Source organism: Saimiri boliviensis, chromosome 7, assembly GCF_048565385.1.
Source record: "Saimiri boliviensis isolate mSaiBol1 chromosome 7, mSaiBol1.pri, whole genome shotgun sequence".
NCBI classification, from domain to species: Eukaryota; Metazoa; Chordata; class Mammalia; order Primates; family Cebidae; genus Saimiri; species Saimiri boliviensis.
Window position 1 is genome coordinate 12,178,303 of NC_133455.1, and position 17,997 is coordinate 12,196,299.

Genomic DNA, 17,997 nt, shown 5'->3' on the forward strand with positions numbered 1-17,997 from the left:
CCAAAAAAAAAAAAAAAAAAATCATTAACAAAATACCTAAGAAAACCCCATTATTTATAAAATAATACTCTTCAGCTAGGCATGGTGGCTCACACCTGTAATCTCAGCACTCTAAGAGGCCAAGGGGGGCAGATCACTTGAGCCCAGGAGTTTGAGACCAACCTGGGCTGGTCAGATCTTTAGCAGAGACAGTGAAACCCCATCTCTACTGGGTGACTTCTCAGCTACATGCAATGCAGGCTCCTGGGCCTTGAGGAGAGCTGATGCAGAGACGGCTGGCACTGTCTGAGTGGAGCGTGGAGACGTGAGCCTTGACAGGTTAAGTTCCCAGCTTGGCTAGCAGTCCAGTTGTTACGTAAGTGAACGTCCTGCACTTAGGAAATACACACTGAGGAATTTGAAACAAAGGAGCACAGGCCGCAGGACAGTTCAGGCTCGTGTCCCCAGGGCCAAGTCCAGATTCAGTTCCAAGCTAAGAGGAGCTTCCACTAACTTGGCAGCACCCCGTGAAGCCGAAGGTTTGTGCCAACCCTCCCTCCCTGAAGGGCAGACCCCGGACCCGCAATGGCACCGAGGAGCCCCCCGAGTGCACAGAATGGCTCTTAGCTCCGAGCCTCGGCTGCTTCATCTGAGGACGACGCTGGGCCTCTGAGGCTGCGAGGCACTTCCTGGCAAGGCTCTTCCTCGCCATCTGAACAAGGCCTGGGCAGGTCCGAGAAGCAGAAACCCCACCTGGGGCCGCCACCTGGGAAGCTCAGGCCTGTTTCTTGGCCTGGGCTGACTCCAGCCCTTTGCCCTGGTAGGAACAGGGTGGCTCCAGTTGGCTTCGACCCTCCAGGGACCCCCAGATCCTTCTCAGTGGGCGGGACAGGGGGTCTGAGGCCTTCTGGGCCTGAACTCCAAGCTGGCTGGGACCAAAGTCCCCAGCCTAGGATGAAGGCTGTTTGGGCTCCCTCTCCCATCACCTAGAGGAAGGGTCCAAAGACAGCCTCAACGCCGCGCCTCATCTGCATAGGAAGGGTGCTGCCTCGCTGAGAGGGCCACAGAGCCTCTGAACACCCCCTCCCCACTGTTCCAGGGCTTGTGGGGACAGTGAATGAATGACAGGCCCTCATCTGCCCCCAGGTGGAAGGGCTCAAACACGGCTGCTTCTGGAAGCGTCCTGGGTCCCCCTCTGCTCTCATACCTTTGCTTTCCAACTGAGCCCAGGGTGGGCACAGGAGCAGATCCAGGAGACCTCAAGACAGCATAAGCTAGGAGCCAAGACCTTGCAGCACCTACCTGGAGCCAGGAGGAAAGCCCAGAGGCCCAGACTTCTTCGGGTTGGGCAGGACGCCACGGGCCTCGGAAGCCCAGGCCAACACGCTTCCCGGGAGCCACAGGTGTGCCTCGTTAGCAGGGAACGAACTACCCATGGGCCCCGTGCCCACCCTGCCTGTGGGGTAAATTAGGACCTAAATTTGCTCAAGGAGGCGCACGCCCATCCCTCGGGGCCCTGGACCAGGCCCAGGGCAGGGTCAAGGGCAAAGCTGTCCTGCAGAGCAGCCACTCCAGGCTGCTCCCTTTGGCTGTGGGGCACCAGTGCCTAACACAGAAATTCCACTTGGGAGGCCAAGGTGTAAGGATCACTTGAGTCCAGGAGTTCAAGACCAGCCTGGGCAACATAAAAGAACCCATCTCTACAAAAAATTTAAAACTTAGCTGGGCAGGTTTGGTGGTGTGCACCTGTGGTCACAGTTACCTGGGAGGCTGAGGTGGATCACTTGAGCCTGGGAGATTGAGGTTGTGACGAGCTGGCTCGTACCACTGCACTCCTGCTTGGGTGACAGAGCAAGACTCTGTCTCAAAAAAAAAAAAATCCAAATGCAGCACAGGCTCGGGGTTCCTAGGTGCCCCTTGATGACAGCTCCTAAAGAGTCACCTGTCTCCCTCCCACATCCCTCCAGAGGCCTCCCAGCAATGCCAGTCCGGCTCTGCCCCGCCTCCCTGGCTGCAGACTGTCCCCATCCCCTCTGAAATCTTCCTTTGCTCACTGTTTTCTCTTCCAGCTGCTCTGATTGACACTGGCCCAAAGGGTTAAGAGCTTGGAATTCAGCTTCAGAGACACCTCTGCCCAGAGCCAGCCCCGCAGGTACCAGGACCAGGCAAGCCCCTGCAAGGGTTGGCCCCGGCCCGCCCCAAACGCACTAGTGAGCAGAATGGCTGCTTTTCAAGGTTCTGTGTTCTCCCACCTGGGGCTCCGGGCCCCCACAGTTTTGTTCCCTGACCCTGGCAATCCAGGGCCTTCCTTCCACCCGCATGGAGGCTGGGCCTGCCTAGAGAACCCCTTCTAGCCCACTAGCCCTAACTGGCCGACCCTCCCTACTCGGGGGGCCACTCGCTGAGGCCTGCGGAACCTGGTTCCTGTTCCTCAACTGCCTCCGTAGCCAACCTGGCCTCCTGCTGGAACTCAGGAACTCCCAGGTGGCCAGGCCCCTCCCTGAGACTCCCAGCATTCCCAGGGTGAGGCCTGCCAGAGGGGGGCCTCCGTGCAGGTGAGACCACCATGCCTCCCCGCAGCACCCAGGAGAGGGCAGGGACAGAGATTAGGGGTCAGGTGTGTTTATTACCCACAGCCAGTTGCACAGCGCCAATCACTGACCCCGGCATTCATCAGACTTTCTGAAGGGCTGGGGATCCTCAGGGCCAGCTCCACGGCCCAGCCCTACCGCCTGCCCAGCACCAGGACCCCGGGCCTCATCATTCTGACCCCAACCCCACTCCTGACCTCTGACCTCAAGGAAAAGACAGACCCCACCAAGGGCCTGTCCCACTGGATCTTCATGCCAGGCACCAGGCCCCCAGGAGCACAACTTGGGTGTGCTCGAATATCACTTAGCTGCCCCCCCACAACACACCCCCAAGAGGCCAGGCTACTCATGAAGAACACGAGGCACTGTGGTGAGGAGGTAGCAAGTCCCAGAGGTGGAGCCGACGGCGGCTCTGATCTGGGTGGACAGCGCTGAGCCCCTCTGGGCCGCCCAGCCTCTGCATCAGGGTTGGGGTGGAGGCCCTGGCTCCCGTGTCTTCCCGCAGTCCTGGGCCAGCCTGCTGTGGGCTCAGCTCCGGTAGCTCCTGAGCACGTGCCCGGCGATCACCAGCCGCTGGATCTCGCTGGTGCCCTCGTAGATCTCGGTGATGCGGGCATCGCGGTAGTGCCGCTCTGCTGGCATCTCTGTCACGTAGCCCATGCCGCCCAGGATCTGGATGGCCTGGGACGGGAACAAGGGCTCAGGAGGGAGAAGACGCCCCCACCATGGGGAAAGCTGGAGGAGGGGCAGATGGCCCCCGGGGCTCACTGCGCATACTCACCTGGTGGCTGATGGTGGTTGCGGCTTCTGATGCAGCCAGCTTTGCCATGGCTGCCTCCTAAACACGGTGGGGGCGGTCAGAGCCTTCCCTTGAGGGGACTCCCCACACCTGTTCACAGCCCCTCAGCAAGGGAGGCCTGTGGAGCCTCCCCACGGGGCTGAGGAGCGGAGACCGCCCTGACCTCTCCCCTATCCCTGGGCCCACCACATTCTGGGCCATGCCTTGGGGACTCCCGTGGGCACCTTGATGAAGGGCTTCTTGTTGTCCTTCAGCATGGCGGCACGCCAGGTCAGCAGCCGGGCACTCTCCAGGGCCAGGGCCATGTCTGCCAACTTGAACTGCAACAGCCCCACCCCATGCCACAGGTCAGCAGCTGCCCCTCCAAGGACAGGAGGGAGGGGGAGGAGGACGGGCAGAGGGAGGAGGCCACCCTTCCCGCCCGATATCTGGCCTCTAGGCCCAGCTCCCAAAGCTGCCACCATTACCTGGATGACCTGGAGCTTGGTGATGGGTGCCCCAAAGGCCATGCGAGTCTCAGCGTAGTTCACAGCACAATCGAGGGCAGCCTGGGCAATGCCCAGAGCCTGGGAGGCGACGCCAATGCGGCCCATGTCCAGGCTTTGCTGTGGGAACCGCCCTGGTCAGTGGCTGGCCAGCAGGGCATGGGCCTGAACCCAGGGTGCCATCCCGACCGCCACGCTCACCATGGCTATCTTGAAGCCCATCCCTGGCTCCCCCAGGATGCTGTCCTTGGGGATGCGACAGTCCTCAAAGATGAGGTTGGCCGTGGACGAGGCCCGGATGCCCAGCTTGTCTTCTTTCTTCCCCAGCGTGAGTCCAGGCGTTGGCATGGGGACCAGGAAGGCACTGATGCCCTGAAAGGTCCGGGACAGGCGGGCGGTCTCCCAGAGCTGCCCCTCAGCCACAGCCTCACGCCAGCACACCCGACACCAGTCAGGTCCCCTACCCACCTCCCTTGGAGGCCCCAACACCCTCTGCCAGCTTCTGGGGAAGGCGCAGAGCAAAAACAGTTCCAGCTGGGCCAAGGAGAGAATGATCTAGAAACTGAAATGACGGCAGCCCAGGGTCCGGCTGACGCCCTCTCTGGGGTGCCTACCTTGTTTTGCAGGGCTCTGTCCGTGCTGGCAAAGACCACGGCGGCCGAGGCCTCCCAGGAATTAGTGATCCAGGCTTTGGTGCCATTCAGGACCCAGGAGTCGCCCTCGGCCCGGGCGGTGGTGGAAGCGGCTCCCGCGTCACTGCCGTTCCCTGCCCTCACACAGACTCGGGGCTCAGTGCAGGCCCCACCCCACCCGACCTAAGGGCACCACTTCTCCCCTCCACACCCCCTGCTGATGGGCATGAGACCCTATGACTCGGGCTCCAAAGATGAGGGTCCCAAAGCTCTCAGTGACTGGCCCAGAGGGCAAAGAGGCCGTGCAGGAGCTGGGTGTCCTAAGCCGGGGGACCCTCAAGCCCAACTTCCTCCCAGCACCTCGGAGGCAAGAGCGCTCACCCTGCCAACCACACACAGTCTCCCCTCCCGCCTCCGAAGCAGTGGGCCCTGCTCCTTCCTCTCCTCCCCACTTGGGCCCTGAGGACAAGTAAGGGGACAGGGCAGGTACCTGGTTCGCTGAGGGCAAAGCAGCCAATTTTGTCACCACTGGTGAAAGGCGTGACCCACTTCTGCTTCTGCTCCTTGGAGCCAAACTTCAAGATGGGCCCCAGATAGAGAGACTGGCGGGACAGTGGGCAGCAGTCAGAGGCCCCCGGCCAGGCACACCTGCCCACCTGGAGGCTGCACCTCAGGGCCTGTTCTCTCCAGGGCCTACCCCGTTGGACCAAGGCCTGTGATGTCTCCAGAGAGATCAGGGCTGGTAGCCGAGGCCGGGGCCTCCCCGCTCACAGGAGCCTCCCCCGCCCGTGTGTCCCAGGGGCCTGGGAAAGGACTCACATTGTTGACACTCATGATGATTCCGGTGGAGGCGCAGCCCCGGCTGATCTCCTCCATGGCGATGGCGTAGGCCAGGTAATCAAGGCCAGCACCGCCAAGATCCTCAGGCACGTCCATGGCCAGAAGCCCCAGCGCGCCCATCTTCTTCACCTGGCCGCAGGGAAGGACAGCGTGGCTTGGGTAGCTGCTGGGCGGCAGGCCCACCCTCCCCAACCCCAAACCCTCCTGCCCCCAAGGCAGTTCCTACAGAAACTCAGGCCATGTGACCCCAGCCACCAACAAGGGATCCCCAAGTCCAGATGCTGAAGACCCAGCCCTGCTGAGACCCGTGCGACAGCACCACTCAGTCAAGCTGTCCTGCCCCGCCTCCACGCCTGCTCCCGCTCCATCCACAGCCACGGCAGCGAGCAGCAAAAGGCACAGGATGCCCTCAGGGAGGAGGGAACTCAGAGGTAAGGAGCAGGACAGCCTGAGCCACAGACCTTCCTCCAGCCCCTCTGCACACCCGCACATACAGCCTCCCCCCTAAAGGCCTCTGCACACGCCGCTTCCTATGTAGTGACGCCCTCCATCAGGTTACCGCCCTTCCTTTCCTGCCGATCACAGCTCAGGCCTCACTGCTCTGTGCTCCATCCGCAGCCTCACTGAGTCAAATCCTTCAGTCACTCTCCTGCGGCACCTCCGCAGCTGGAATTTCTCAGGGATGAACATGCTTGTCTGGACTGATGTCTTCTGCCTTCACTATGAAAGCAGAGACGGTGTGTGCTCCTGCAGACTGCTACATGCCCAAGGCCAGTGAGAGAATGAATGGAGGATAAGAGCTTAGAATTCTTAATTTTTATTAATAGTAATAGTTGGCCAGGAGCAGTGACTCACACCTGTAATCCCAGCACTTTGGGAGGCCAAGGTGAGGGGACTGCTTGAGGCCAGGAGTTCAAGACCAGCTTGGGCAACATAGCAAGACCCTGTCTCTACCAAAAACATAATGATAATAATAATAATAATAATAGTATCATAATAGTATTACTCTCAGGCAAGTAATATGGGAAATGTGGACTGTAACAGAACCTGCCTAACTTCAAAAAGAAACAAGTAAAAGAATATAAAAATTAGCCGGGCATGGGGGCATGCACCTGTAATCCCAGCTACTAGGGAGGCTGAGGTAGGCGAATGGCTTGAACCTGGGAAGCAGAGGTGGCAGTGAGCTGAGATTGTGCCACTGCACTCCAGCTTGGGTGACAGAGCAAGAGACTCCGTCTCAAAAAAAAAAAAAAAAAAAAGGCCAGGCACAGTAGCTCACGCCTGTAATCCCAGCACTTTGGGAGGCCAAGGCAGGCAGATCAAGAGTTCAGGAGTTTGAGGCCGGCCTGGCCAACATAGTGAAACCCTGTCTCTATTAATAATACAAAAAAATTAGCCAGGCGTGGTGGTGGGTGCCTGTAATCCCAGCTACTACGGAGGCTGAGGCAGGAGAATCATTTGAACCCAGAAGACAGAGGTTCCTGTGAGCCGAGATCATGCCTCTGTACTCCAGCCCAGGCAACAGTTCAAGACTCTGACTCAAAAAAAAAAAAGGATTTTATTAAGGAATGCCTCTGCTGCTGGACAATACTCTAGCAAGCGCTAAAAATATGCAGGTCTCCAGTTACTCAGGAGGAGGCTGAGGCAGGAGAGCCACTTGAACCTGGGAGGCAGAGGTTGCTGTGAACCAAGATTGTGCCACTGCACTCCAGCCTGAGCGACAACAGTAAAAACTCCTTCTCGAACCAAAAAAAAAATTTAAAAGAGGGGTGGTAGGTCAGGCCTGTAGTCCCAGCACTTTGGGAGGTGGAGGTAGGAGGATCACCTGAGTCCAAGAGTTTGAGAACAGCTTCACCAACATGGCGACACCCCATCTCCACAAAAAAATAATAAAAATAAAAATATAAGAGCCAGACATGGTGGTGCACACCTGCGGTCCCAGCTACTTCAAGGGCCAAAGCGTGAGGACGGCTCGAGCCCAGGAGGTCAAGGCTGCACTCCAGCCTGGGTGACAGAGTGAGGCCCTGTCTCAAAAAACACAAAAACAAAACAAAAACAAATGTGCAGGTGTCCCAGACTCACGGTCAGGCCTAGGCACAAACCTCACCGAAAGCCTCTTTCTCCGGCCTACCAGCAAAGCACGCGACTGAACGAGCTCAAGCTGCCTCCCTCTCCAAACACCTCCGATCTCCCCAGACACCAAGACACGCCTTCCTCTTCACCCCCGAGCTTGTTGGTATAAAACCCTGAAATAAATGAGGCATGACTCAGTCGCTCCATAACGCTATCTCATCCCCAGAAACGCAGTGGGAACCCAAATTCCCAGAAGGAGGGTAAAAGGATGAAACTCCCAAAAATGCTTGGTCACACGTGCCGACAGGTGGCAGAATGAGGTGACCCTGTATTCCTCTTACAGATGACGGAATGCACATAGAAAGGGTGTGGGCATCAGTGGCCAGGTCTAGGCCACCAGGAGGCAAGAGAGAACCCCAGCCTGCTCCTCTCTATAGAGCACCGCCTTCCTTTGGCTAACAAGACACTTCTCACTGAGCTAGAATCAAAAGTTACAGGAATTCACAATCCCCACACCCAAAGGACCTCGCGAGCGAGCGTATACCGTTGCCCTCGGTTTTCACCCAGCTCCTCCCTCCTCCATCAGCATTTCCTTTTTAAGTGTCTACCAGATGGGCATGTTGGCTCACGCCTGTAATCCCAGCACTATGGGAGGCCGAGGCGGGTGAGTCACAAGGTCAGGAGTTCTAGACATGGTGAAACCCTGACTCTACTAAAAATATAAAAATTAGCCGGGCATGGTGGCACATGCCTGTAATCTCAGCTACCTGGGAGGCTGAGGCAGGAGAATTGCTTGAACCCGGGAGGTAGAGGCTGCAGTGAACCGAGGTTGCTCCAGTCTGGGTGTCAGAACAAGACTCCATCACGAAAAAAATAATAATTCTAAAGAAAACACTAAAGCATCTGCCTCTGTGAAAGGCACAGCAGTCCCACTTACTCCCACTTCCACTCTGGTGTTGAGACAGCAAATTTCAAAACAGAGGAGCGCTGCTCTTGGGCAGCACCACGTGAGAGCACGGCCTTCCCACCGATTCCTGAGCCTGGATGCGGTCACCTCACCCCATTTTATCAGTGGTGACAGGGGCTGTTTCCCAGGCTTTCTCACTCTGAAATGTTTCTCTAGATTTCAGGCAACGTACTGTGGCCAGCCACAGGAACATTCTAGAAAAAAGCTAGGAACGAAAGCAATAACCGGGGTCATGTGCACTCGTTGCAGGGCCTCCTGAGAAAGAGACAGGGAGGGAGACCAGCACCGAGGGAAAGAAAAAGGGGTGGCAGGAGAGGGAGGAGATGAGATCATCAAAAAGAAGAAACCCAAAATAAAATTAAGCGGTGGCTCATGCCTGCAATCTCAGCGCTTTGAGAAGCCGAGGCAGCCGGGTCACCAGAACTCAGGAGTTCAAGACCATCCTGGCCAACATGGTGAAACCCCATCTCTACTAAAAATATATAAATTAGCCAGGTGTGGTGGTACGTGCCTGTAGTCCCAGCTACCTGGGAGGCTCAGGCAGGAGAATCGCTTGAATCTGTGGGGCAGAGGCTGCAGTGAGCCAAGACTGCACCACTGCACTCCAGCCTGGGGATTAGAGCGAGACTTCATCTCAAAAAAAAAAAAAAAAAAAATTAAAAGCAGCCAAGCAAAAAAAACATGGGTTCGGGTTTATTCATTGTCTCTGACTGATGTAAGTTGATGGTAATTGACTAACAGCAGCCAGATCCCCCTCAATACTTTAGTATTTTCTACAGAGAGAGGCCTGACCTTCAGAGCAATCTCAAAGGGTAACCTCCTAGAGCCCCCTCCAGTGGTCACTCTTGGTCCGTGGTGTCTGTCACCCAGTAACCTGGACCTGCACCCTGAGAAGAGGAAAGCACTGAGGCTGAGCCTGGTGGTCTCCAGACTCCCAAAGAAAATGTAAGAAGGAGTAAGACCCATTTCCCAGCAGTGACAGACGAGGCAAGCCTGCAGTTACCTGATGCCTTTGTATATGGAAAACAGTGGGTCCTTCACATATAAACAATGTTTTAAGTTCCTTTTCAAACTCATTTTTAAGGCTGGCACGGTGGTTCACACCTGTAATCCCAGCACTTTGGGAGGCCGAGGCAGGCAGATTGCCCGAGCTCAGGAGTTCGAGACCAGCCTGGGCAACATGATGAAACCACGTCTCTACTAAAGTATAAAAAATTAGCAGGGCATGGTAGCGGATGCCTGTAGTCCTGGCTACTCAGGAGGCTGAGGCAGGAGAATTGCTTGAACCTGTGAGGCGGAGGTTGCAGTGAGCTAAGATTGCACCACTATATTCCAGCCTGGATGACAGAGTGAGACTCTGTCTGAAAAACAAAACTAAACTAAATTTTAAAAATTAAATTTATCTTGAATTTGCCTATGTTCACTACAGCCAAAACTAGTCCACCCATCTTCATTCCCTCCCTTCCTTCCTTTCTTGAGACGGGGTCTTGCTCTGTCACCCAGGCTGGAGTGCAGTGGCACAATCATAGCTCACTGTAGCCACAACCTTTTGGGCTCAAGTGATCCTCCCACCTCAGCCTCCTGAGTAGCTGGGACCATGAGCTCACGTCACCACACCCAGCTCATTTTTGTATATTTTGTAGTGATGGGGTCTACGTATGTTACCTGGGCTGGTTTTGAACTCCTGACCTCAGGTGATGCATCCGCTTTGACCTCCCAAAGTACTGGGATTACAGGCATGAGCCACCACACCCAGCCTCAGCTGATACTTTACTCAATAATAGGCTGGACGCAGTGGCTCACGCCTGTAGTCCCAGCACTTGGGGAGGTCGAGGCGGGCAGATTGCCTGAGCTTTGGAGTTTCAGACCAGCCAGGCAATATGGTGAAACCCCATCTCTACTAAAATACAAAAAATTAGGCGGGTATGATAGCACACACAGTCCCAGCTACTCAGGAAGCGGAGGCGGGAGAATCGCTTGAACCCGGGAGGTGGAGAGTACAGAGGGCCAAGATTGCAAAACTGCACTCCAGTCTGGGTGACAGAGTGAGGCTCTGTCTCCAACAACAACAAAAAAGAAAGAATTAACCAAGCACCTACTATAGCGGGGAGGTGGCCCAGAAGTCTCTACCTGGCTCCTCTAATTACCAGGGGTCTGACTTTCCAGCAAGAAATTTAACCTGACTTTAGATTCCTCCTCTGGAAACTGGAGATAATTGTCCACCTCACAGTGTTGTCTCGAAAATGGAACAAGGTGTCTGGGTGCAGTGACTCACTCCTGTAATCCCAGTACTTTGGAAGGCTGAGGCAGGCAGATCACGACGTCAGGAGTTTGAGACCAGCCTGATCAACATGGTGAAACCCCTTCTCTACTAAAAAAAATACAAATAATTAGCTGGGCGTGGTAGCATACGCCTGTAATCCCAGCTACTCAGGAGGCTGAGGCAGGAGAATTGCTTGAACCCGGGAGGTGGAGGTTGCGGTGAGCCAAGATCATGCCACTGCACTCCAGCCTGGGTGACAGAGTAAGACTCCATCTCAAAAAAAAAAAAAAAAAGAAGGAAAAGAAAATGTAAGGAGTTAAATACATGTTTAAGGCCAGGCACAGTGGGTCATGCCTATAATCCGAGCACTTTGGGAGGCCGAGGCAGGTGGATCAATTGAGGTCAGGAGTTCCAGACCAGCCTGACCCATATGATGAAACCCCATCTCTACTAAAAATACAAAAATTAGCCAGGCAGGGTGGTGGGCACCTGTAATCAATCCCAGCTACTCAGGAGGCTGAGACAGAATCACTTGAACCCAAGAGACAGAGGTTGCAGTGAGCCAAAATCGCGCCACTGCATACTCCAGCCTGGGTAACAAGAGTGAAACTCCGTCTCAAAAAAATATATAAATAAACAAAATATATATGTTTAAGTACCGGGAATATAGTCACTCCTTAATGTTAGCTACTAATGGCAATGCCATCAGGATTTTGAAACACTGACTGTATCATTGGAATTTTGCAAACACGCCGTATGATCTATGCATGTCTAGTCTCTGACCCTCCTGCCTGCTTTTGCCCTGAACTCCCTTCTGAAACTGGGAGTACTGTGCCACACACGGTGCCAGGGATGAAAGCAAAAAGCCAACAGGTTTCAATCCTCAGTTAAGAGAAGCAAACCTTGAGGAATAACCAGTGCATCCCATCAGCCACCCAAACCAGAGCCCAGTTTGCATGGAACAGCAGGAAGACCAGAAGATTGGGTGCCACTCCTCCCTAGCTCTACTGAGCCAGCCCTGAACCTGAGCCAATTCATACAGCTGCACCTGCGTCATCCACACAGAGAGTAACAGCAGGACTCCTGATCATCTGATGAGATTACAGACATGGGAAAACCCTGTAAAAGATTTTAAAAAATAGATAGCTGGGATCGCGCTCTCAGCCACCTTTATACTTCTAGCAAGTCCTTACTAGCAGTCCCCGTGGGCCACAAGGGAGTGGCAGGCTGGTGTCCTGAGGTCTTCCCTCAATATCCATTTCTGCCATGATTTGGAGGAATATCTTGCAACTTTCCCAGCCCCAGAAAACAAGCAAGAGAGAACTAGTTCAGTGTAGGTTGGCAAAAAGTCTTGCTTCTGTTGTCAGCTTTCTTATGCAGAGCAAATCTATGCTGTAAATCTAGTGATAATCTGGGGAGTTACAGGAGAAATACATCAGGCAGTCTGTCATTCTGCAGGAAGAGTCCTAACACACAGCCATGTCTCGAACAGTGGTCTTGGGGGAAGTGCCCCTATACTGTTTCTGCTTTTCTACGGCCTGTCTGCTGATTTTTCTTCTACTTCTTCTTCTTCTTTTTTTTTTTTTTTTTTTTGAGACAATATCTTGGTCTGCCACCCAAACTGGAGTGCAGTAGCGTGATCTCAGCTCACTGCAACCTCTGCCTCCCGGGTTAAAGAGATTTTCCTGCCTCAGTCTCCCGAATAGCTGGGATTACAAGCATCTGCCACCACGCCCAGCTAATTTTTGTGTTTTTAGGAGAGACAGGGTTTCACCATGTTGGCTGGGCTGGTCTTGAACTCCTTGAACTCCTCAAGTGATCCACCCACCTCAGCCTCCCAAAGTGCTGGGATTACAGGCATGAGCTACTGTGCTTAGCCTCTTTCTTCTACTCACAAAGATGTTGGGTTTCCTCACATCTCCATTAATGGAGTTAAAAGGTGAAGGGATCGCCAGCCAAGGTTACTAAGAGTAATGTGTGTAGTACTGTGTGTGTGTGTGTGTGTGTGTGTGTGTGTGTGTATGTGTGTGTATGTGTGTGTGCGCACGTGTGGAGGATGAAGGGGTAGCTAACTCTCCACAGTCGCATTCCCCACTAGAACAGGGACTCCTTGCCAGCCAGCTGGGCCTCTGGAACAACCAGGTGAACAGGGGATGGAGAAACGCTTTAGAGCCAGACAGCCTTGGGCTATGAATTCTAGTTCCACAGACCAATAACCCTTTGGAAAGTCACTTCACCTCTGCAGGCTTCAATTTCCTCAGCTCTAATGAAAGGAACAATAATAGTATGACTGGCTACCGTTTTTCAAGTACCAGGCATCATGAAATTGGCTATCTCAATCCTTGTAGTCATTCCAGAAAGCAAAATGGAGACTAGATTAGATTAGGTAGGGACTTCCTTAGGATTAAATGGGCTAACACGAGTGAATAACATGTTAAATGTCTAATACCTGAAAGCTGCCCAACTAATTCTGGCACCCAGAATGTCACTCGCCTGCTCAGGGGTATCCCACAGGCCAGGCACCATGCCCAGCAGCACACCGAGCACATACGATGTACTCAGCTGGAAGAGTGGCCCCCAAGCGTGTAAATGGGGGCAACTCGAGAGCTCCTCAGACTGCAAAACAGGCAAGAAGGCCAGGCGCGGTGGCTCACGCCTATAATCCCAACACCTTGGGAGGCCAAGGCAGGTAGACCACCTGAGGTCAGGAGTTTAAGACCAGCCTGGCCAACAAGGCAGAACCCCGTTTTTACTAAAAATACAAAAATTTAAAAAAATAATAATACAAAAATTAGCCAGGTATGGTGACACATGCCTGTAATCCCAGCTCCTCAGGAGGCAGAGGTTCCAGTGAGCCGAGATGGCACCACTGCACACCAGCCTGGGCAACAGAGTGAGACTGTCTCAAAAAAAAATGAAAAATAAACTAAAATTAAAATAGAAAAAAATATAGGCAAGAAGAAGAGGCCAGCAAGGTTTGACTTTTCACAAATCATTAATTAAACAACTATCTACTGAATGTTTATACCAGATGCTGGACATCTTGCTAGTCAGAGGGTACAGCAGTAACATCTTCAACACGTAACTGTAGATAGACTGAATGTAAATGGAAGAATACAGTGGCATGGGAGGGAGCATACTGATGGGAAACTCTGGTTCCCAGGGCAGAAAACAGTTCCAGCAGGCTGGATGCAGTGGCTCACACCTGTAATCCCAGCCCTTTGGAAGGCCAAGGCAGGTGGATCACCTGAGGTCAGGAGTTCGAGACCAGCCTGGCCAACGTGGAGAAACCTTTTCTCTACTGAAGGTACAAAACTAGCTGGGCATGGTGGTGAGTGCCTGTAATCCCAGTTACTGGGGGCTGAGGCAGAAGAACTGCTTGAACCCAGAAAAGGGAGGGTGCAGTGAGCCAAGATTGTGCCACCACATTCCAGCCTGGGCAACAGAGCGAGAGTCCATCTAAAAAAATAATAAGTGAATAAAAAACAAAACAGGTTGAGCAGAAGCTCTGTAGTTGATGTGCCCCATGACCTTGGGTACATTATGTAAGTCATTCACAAGTTTGAGTCCATGGGGTACATAATAACAGTATCTTTGGCCGGCACGGTGTCTCACGCCTGTAATCCCAGCACTTTGGGAGGCCGAGGAGGGTGGATCACCTGAGGTCAGGAGTTCGAGACCAGTCTGGCAACATGATGAAATACTGTCTCTACTAAAAATACAAAATTATAAACTGGCTATTCTAGTTTAGACAAAAAGAAAATGAAAAAAAAGAAAAAAAATAATAATAAAAATAAAAATACAAAATTAGCCAGGTGTAGTGGCGCACGCCTATAATCCCAGCTACTTGGGAGGCTGAGGCAGGAGAATCACTCGAACTTGGGAGGCGGAGGTTGCAGTGAGCTGAGATGGCACCATTGCACTCCAGCCTGAGCAACAACAGTGAAACTCTCTCAAAAATAAATAAATTAAAAAAAAAAAAAATAACAGTGCCTTCACCTCACAGGACCATTTTGAGGAACAGATGAGATAATCCATCTCAACAACAGTGCCCAGCGCATGCCAAGCACCCTAAAAGCACTATTACAATTAGCACAGTGTCTGGCACACAGTAAGCAACTGACCATCCACCGCAAATTACTGCTGTCCTGGAAGTTAAATCCTGGCTACTGGCCACACGCTGGACAAGGGAAACTTCCAGAGCATTTTCTGGGTTCCAGGCTCTGCTCTGGAGTTCCTCTACTAGAGTCCGGGTGCCCCTGGCTGTCACTGCCACCACCTATCCAGGACCAGAGGGCAGACTGCCATCATGGGCTGCTGAGGTTGCACTCTCACCTGAGCTGCTGGGAAGAGATGTTCCTTGTCTACCTGGGCTGCAATGGGAAACAATTCCTTCTCGGCAAAGTCCCGGCATGTCTGACGCAACATCTGGTGTGTCTCAGGCAGTTCCACAGACTGGTAAATGGTGTGTAACTGCCGCCAGTCCCTAGGATGGAGAGCTGTCAGCAAGGGCAGAAGTCAGTGGAAGGAGAAGGCACGAGATCTCGAAGAATACTAGTGGCCCACTGACTCAGTGGTTCTCCATCAGGGAGGATTTTGCCCTCCCAGGGACATCTGGCAATGTCTGGAGACAATTTTAGTTGTCACAACTAGAGGAGGGGAATGCTATTGGTACCCAGTGGATAGGGGTCAGGGATCCTGCTGAACATCCTACAAGGCACAGGACAGCCCCCACAACAAAGAACTGTCCCCAAAGAACTGTCAGCCCAAAATGTCCACAGCTGCCACTGAAAACCCCATATTAACTGAATGCTTAGTATACTCACTAGACATTTTCATACACTCCATCCTTCAGTCCTCAGTATAATGCCAATAGTAATAAGACCTCAGCTCTGTGGCCTGAGGCAAGGGTTTTAAACTTCACTGAGCCTCCTTTACTATAACAAGTGGAGGACAATAGTAGTCAGCTCCTAGGAGTGGGAAGATTAAACAGAGACTAACTAGCACTTAGCACAGTTCTCAGTAAGGGTTCCCCTTGTAATTCAGGCCAGGCAAAGGAAGCCCTGGCCATAAGTGCCACAGTTGCTACAGCTGGAGACACATAAGATAGGAAAGGTACTGTATTAACCAGCATGAACATTTATGGAGCACCTGTTACATGCCAGGCGCAAAGTGCCTTACACACCCTGTGATTTAACCCTCCCAACATCTCTGATTTTCCCTGTGGACATTTTACACACAGAACAAATGAGGCTGAGAGGGCTGCCTTGCCCAAGGTCACAGATGCGGATCTGGTTCAATCCCAGGCCTGGCTCGGGGAGAAGGGCACACCCTGAACCTCTGCTGGGGGTGAAGTGAGGGGAGGGGGGTGTGGATGCAGTCGTAAGAAATGGGCTGGCGGCGGGGGTCAATCGAGGGGTAGGGGTCCGTGCAGGAGCCAGGGATCCCTGAAGGGCCGGGCTGGGCAGACGCGAGCAGCAGCAGCAGAACTGGGGCAAAGGCCGCGCGCGCTCCTGGAAGGGGATCCGCCTGCCAGAGGCACGGGCAAAAGCCGGCGATCGGGACCTCTGCCTGCTGAGCCAGGCGTAGGCCGCAGCCCCGCCGTGCGAAGCCCGAGCGCACTCACCTCTGCGAACAGGGCCAGAGGCCCGGGCGAGGAGTGCCACGGCCATGGGCGACAGAAACCGCTCTGGGGTTCTCCTCCGCAACTTCCCGCAGCTAGCGCGCGGTTCCGGACTGCAGGGGCGGGACTCGAGGCAGAAGCCACGCCCCTGGGGCCGCGGGGGAGGGGCCGAGGCGCGCCCGTGCCCCGGGGGCGGGGCCTCCAGTAGTCCCTCCCGAGGCGAAACACCCACGCTGCCAGTGCGAGCTGGCCGTTGGTGCCATTATTAGTTAATCAAAATGCCAACAAAACAAAGCCAAGGACAGAGCCTCGCAGAGAGGCCAGAGAGAGGTCTTTTTAAATAAGATGGCGATCTTCGGCTTAAAACTTTGTTGGGCTTTGTCGGCGGGCCCACCTCTCCTAAAATCCAATTCTATGGCTTGAAAAGCCAAGACCTGCCCTATCAGGGCCCATGTCCGCCGTTCCCTGGTTATTGTTGTTCAGCTTTATGAGGTAGCTCTTCTCTAAGACCCTTAGCTGGTTCGTGACTCGAGGCTTCTGTGATCACTGTTCCCCTTGTCTGGAATGCCCCCCTCTTCATTCAGGTGTCGTGGAGGCCTACCCTGACCACACCAGGCCTCCCCCATCGGCTATCTTTTGTTCTGTTTATTAAAGGCACTTTGCATCTGAAATTATCAGCTCCCCCACTTGCTCCAAGAAGCTTAAGGACTTTGTCTTGCGTTGGTGCTCAGTATTTAGGCCCCTGGAGTTGTGTTGCAAGGGAAGGAGCTTTCTTTTCCCCAGAGCCTAAGGTGGGTGGAACTGCTCTCTGTTCCACTTCAGTCCTGTCGACCTCACTCCCGATTGGGGCAGAGCCACACTTCTGACCCCTAGCATCTTCATCAGGATGCCTTCGCCCTGACCAAGAAACTATGCTGATTTTACTTGTCCTCTGAGTCTTATCTTGCACAAATGTGACTCGGACTCCCATAGCGCCTGGCACCACCCACACCCTCCCAGGAACCCACACATCCCTCCAGCTGCCTCTTTCCTAACACAGCCAGGCAGGCATCTGTTCCCAGCACCGACCCATTTGCCAGAAATTCTGCCTCTTCCTCTTGGAGGAAAGTAGAAACCTCGTTTACTACCTCCTAGAGGAGAGCCAATCAAAAGATACAGCAAAGTCCTTAATGTGTTACCTTTTATTTTAAATAATGCATTTAAAAGAAAGCCTCCAAATTCTCAGCACTTTAATGAATGGCTGTAATTGGCACATGATCTGAGGGCTTCCTCACCTTTCAGTCATCCCACCTAGCATCAGCTCCGGGTAGAAGAAACCATGAAACAGCAGGAGAAAAGAGAGAAGTGAGTGAGTTGTGTTTGTGAGCAGAGGCCAATAATAATTGCTTCAGGTGCCAAAGAGCATCTAAACCATTCTTATCTGAGAATTGTTTGTGACTGTAAATATTAATGTAAAATTTCATTTTAAAAGCATCCAAGTTTTCCTAGACAGAATCAGATAGTGGTTGCAAGAGGCTGAGGTGGGGGAAGGGACCTGGCTGCAAACACAAGGAACTCAGGAACTTTCTGAGTGGGTATGATGGAAATGTCCTAGATCATGACTGTGATGGGGTAATAAGACTATTCATTTATCAAAATGCATCAATACTCTTAAGTGAGGTGAATTTTGCTGTAGTTCAAGTATTCCTTAGTAAGTCTACCTTATGGCTGGGCACAGTGGCTTACACCTGTAATCCCAGCACTTT

At 53.2% G+C, this 17,997-nt stretch overlaps 1 protein-coding gene across 1 annotated transcript; it reads right to left on the reverse strand.

The window, feature by feature from the left end:
• Positions 1-2,585: 2,585 nt before the first annotated feature.
• Positions 2,586-16,392, reverse strand: ACADS (acyl-CoA dehydrogenase short chain). The gene is made up of 10 exons (XM_003932176.3): positions 16,256-16,392; positions 14,965-15,128; positions 5,306-5,455; positions 4,977-5,088; positions 4,469-4,620; positions 4,056-4,226; positions 3,837-3,974; positions 3,594-3,689; positions 3,352-3,408; positions 2,586-3,251 (listed from the first exon to the last, which is right to left on the reverse strand). Exons 1-10 carry the CDS (start codon positions 16,299-16,301, stop codon positions 3,099-3,101), a joined length of 1,239 nt encoding a protein of 412 aa, XP_003932225.1. The 5' UTR covers positions 16,302-16,392; the 3' UTR covers positions 2,586-3,098.
• Positions 16,393-17,997: the final 1,605 nt, after the last annotated feature.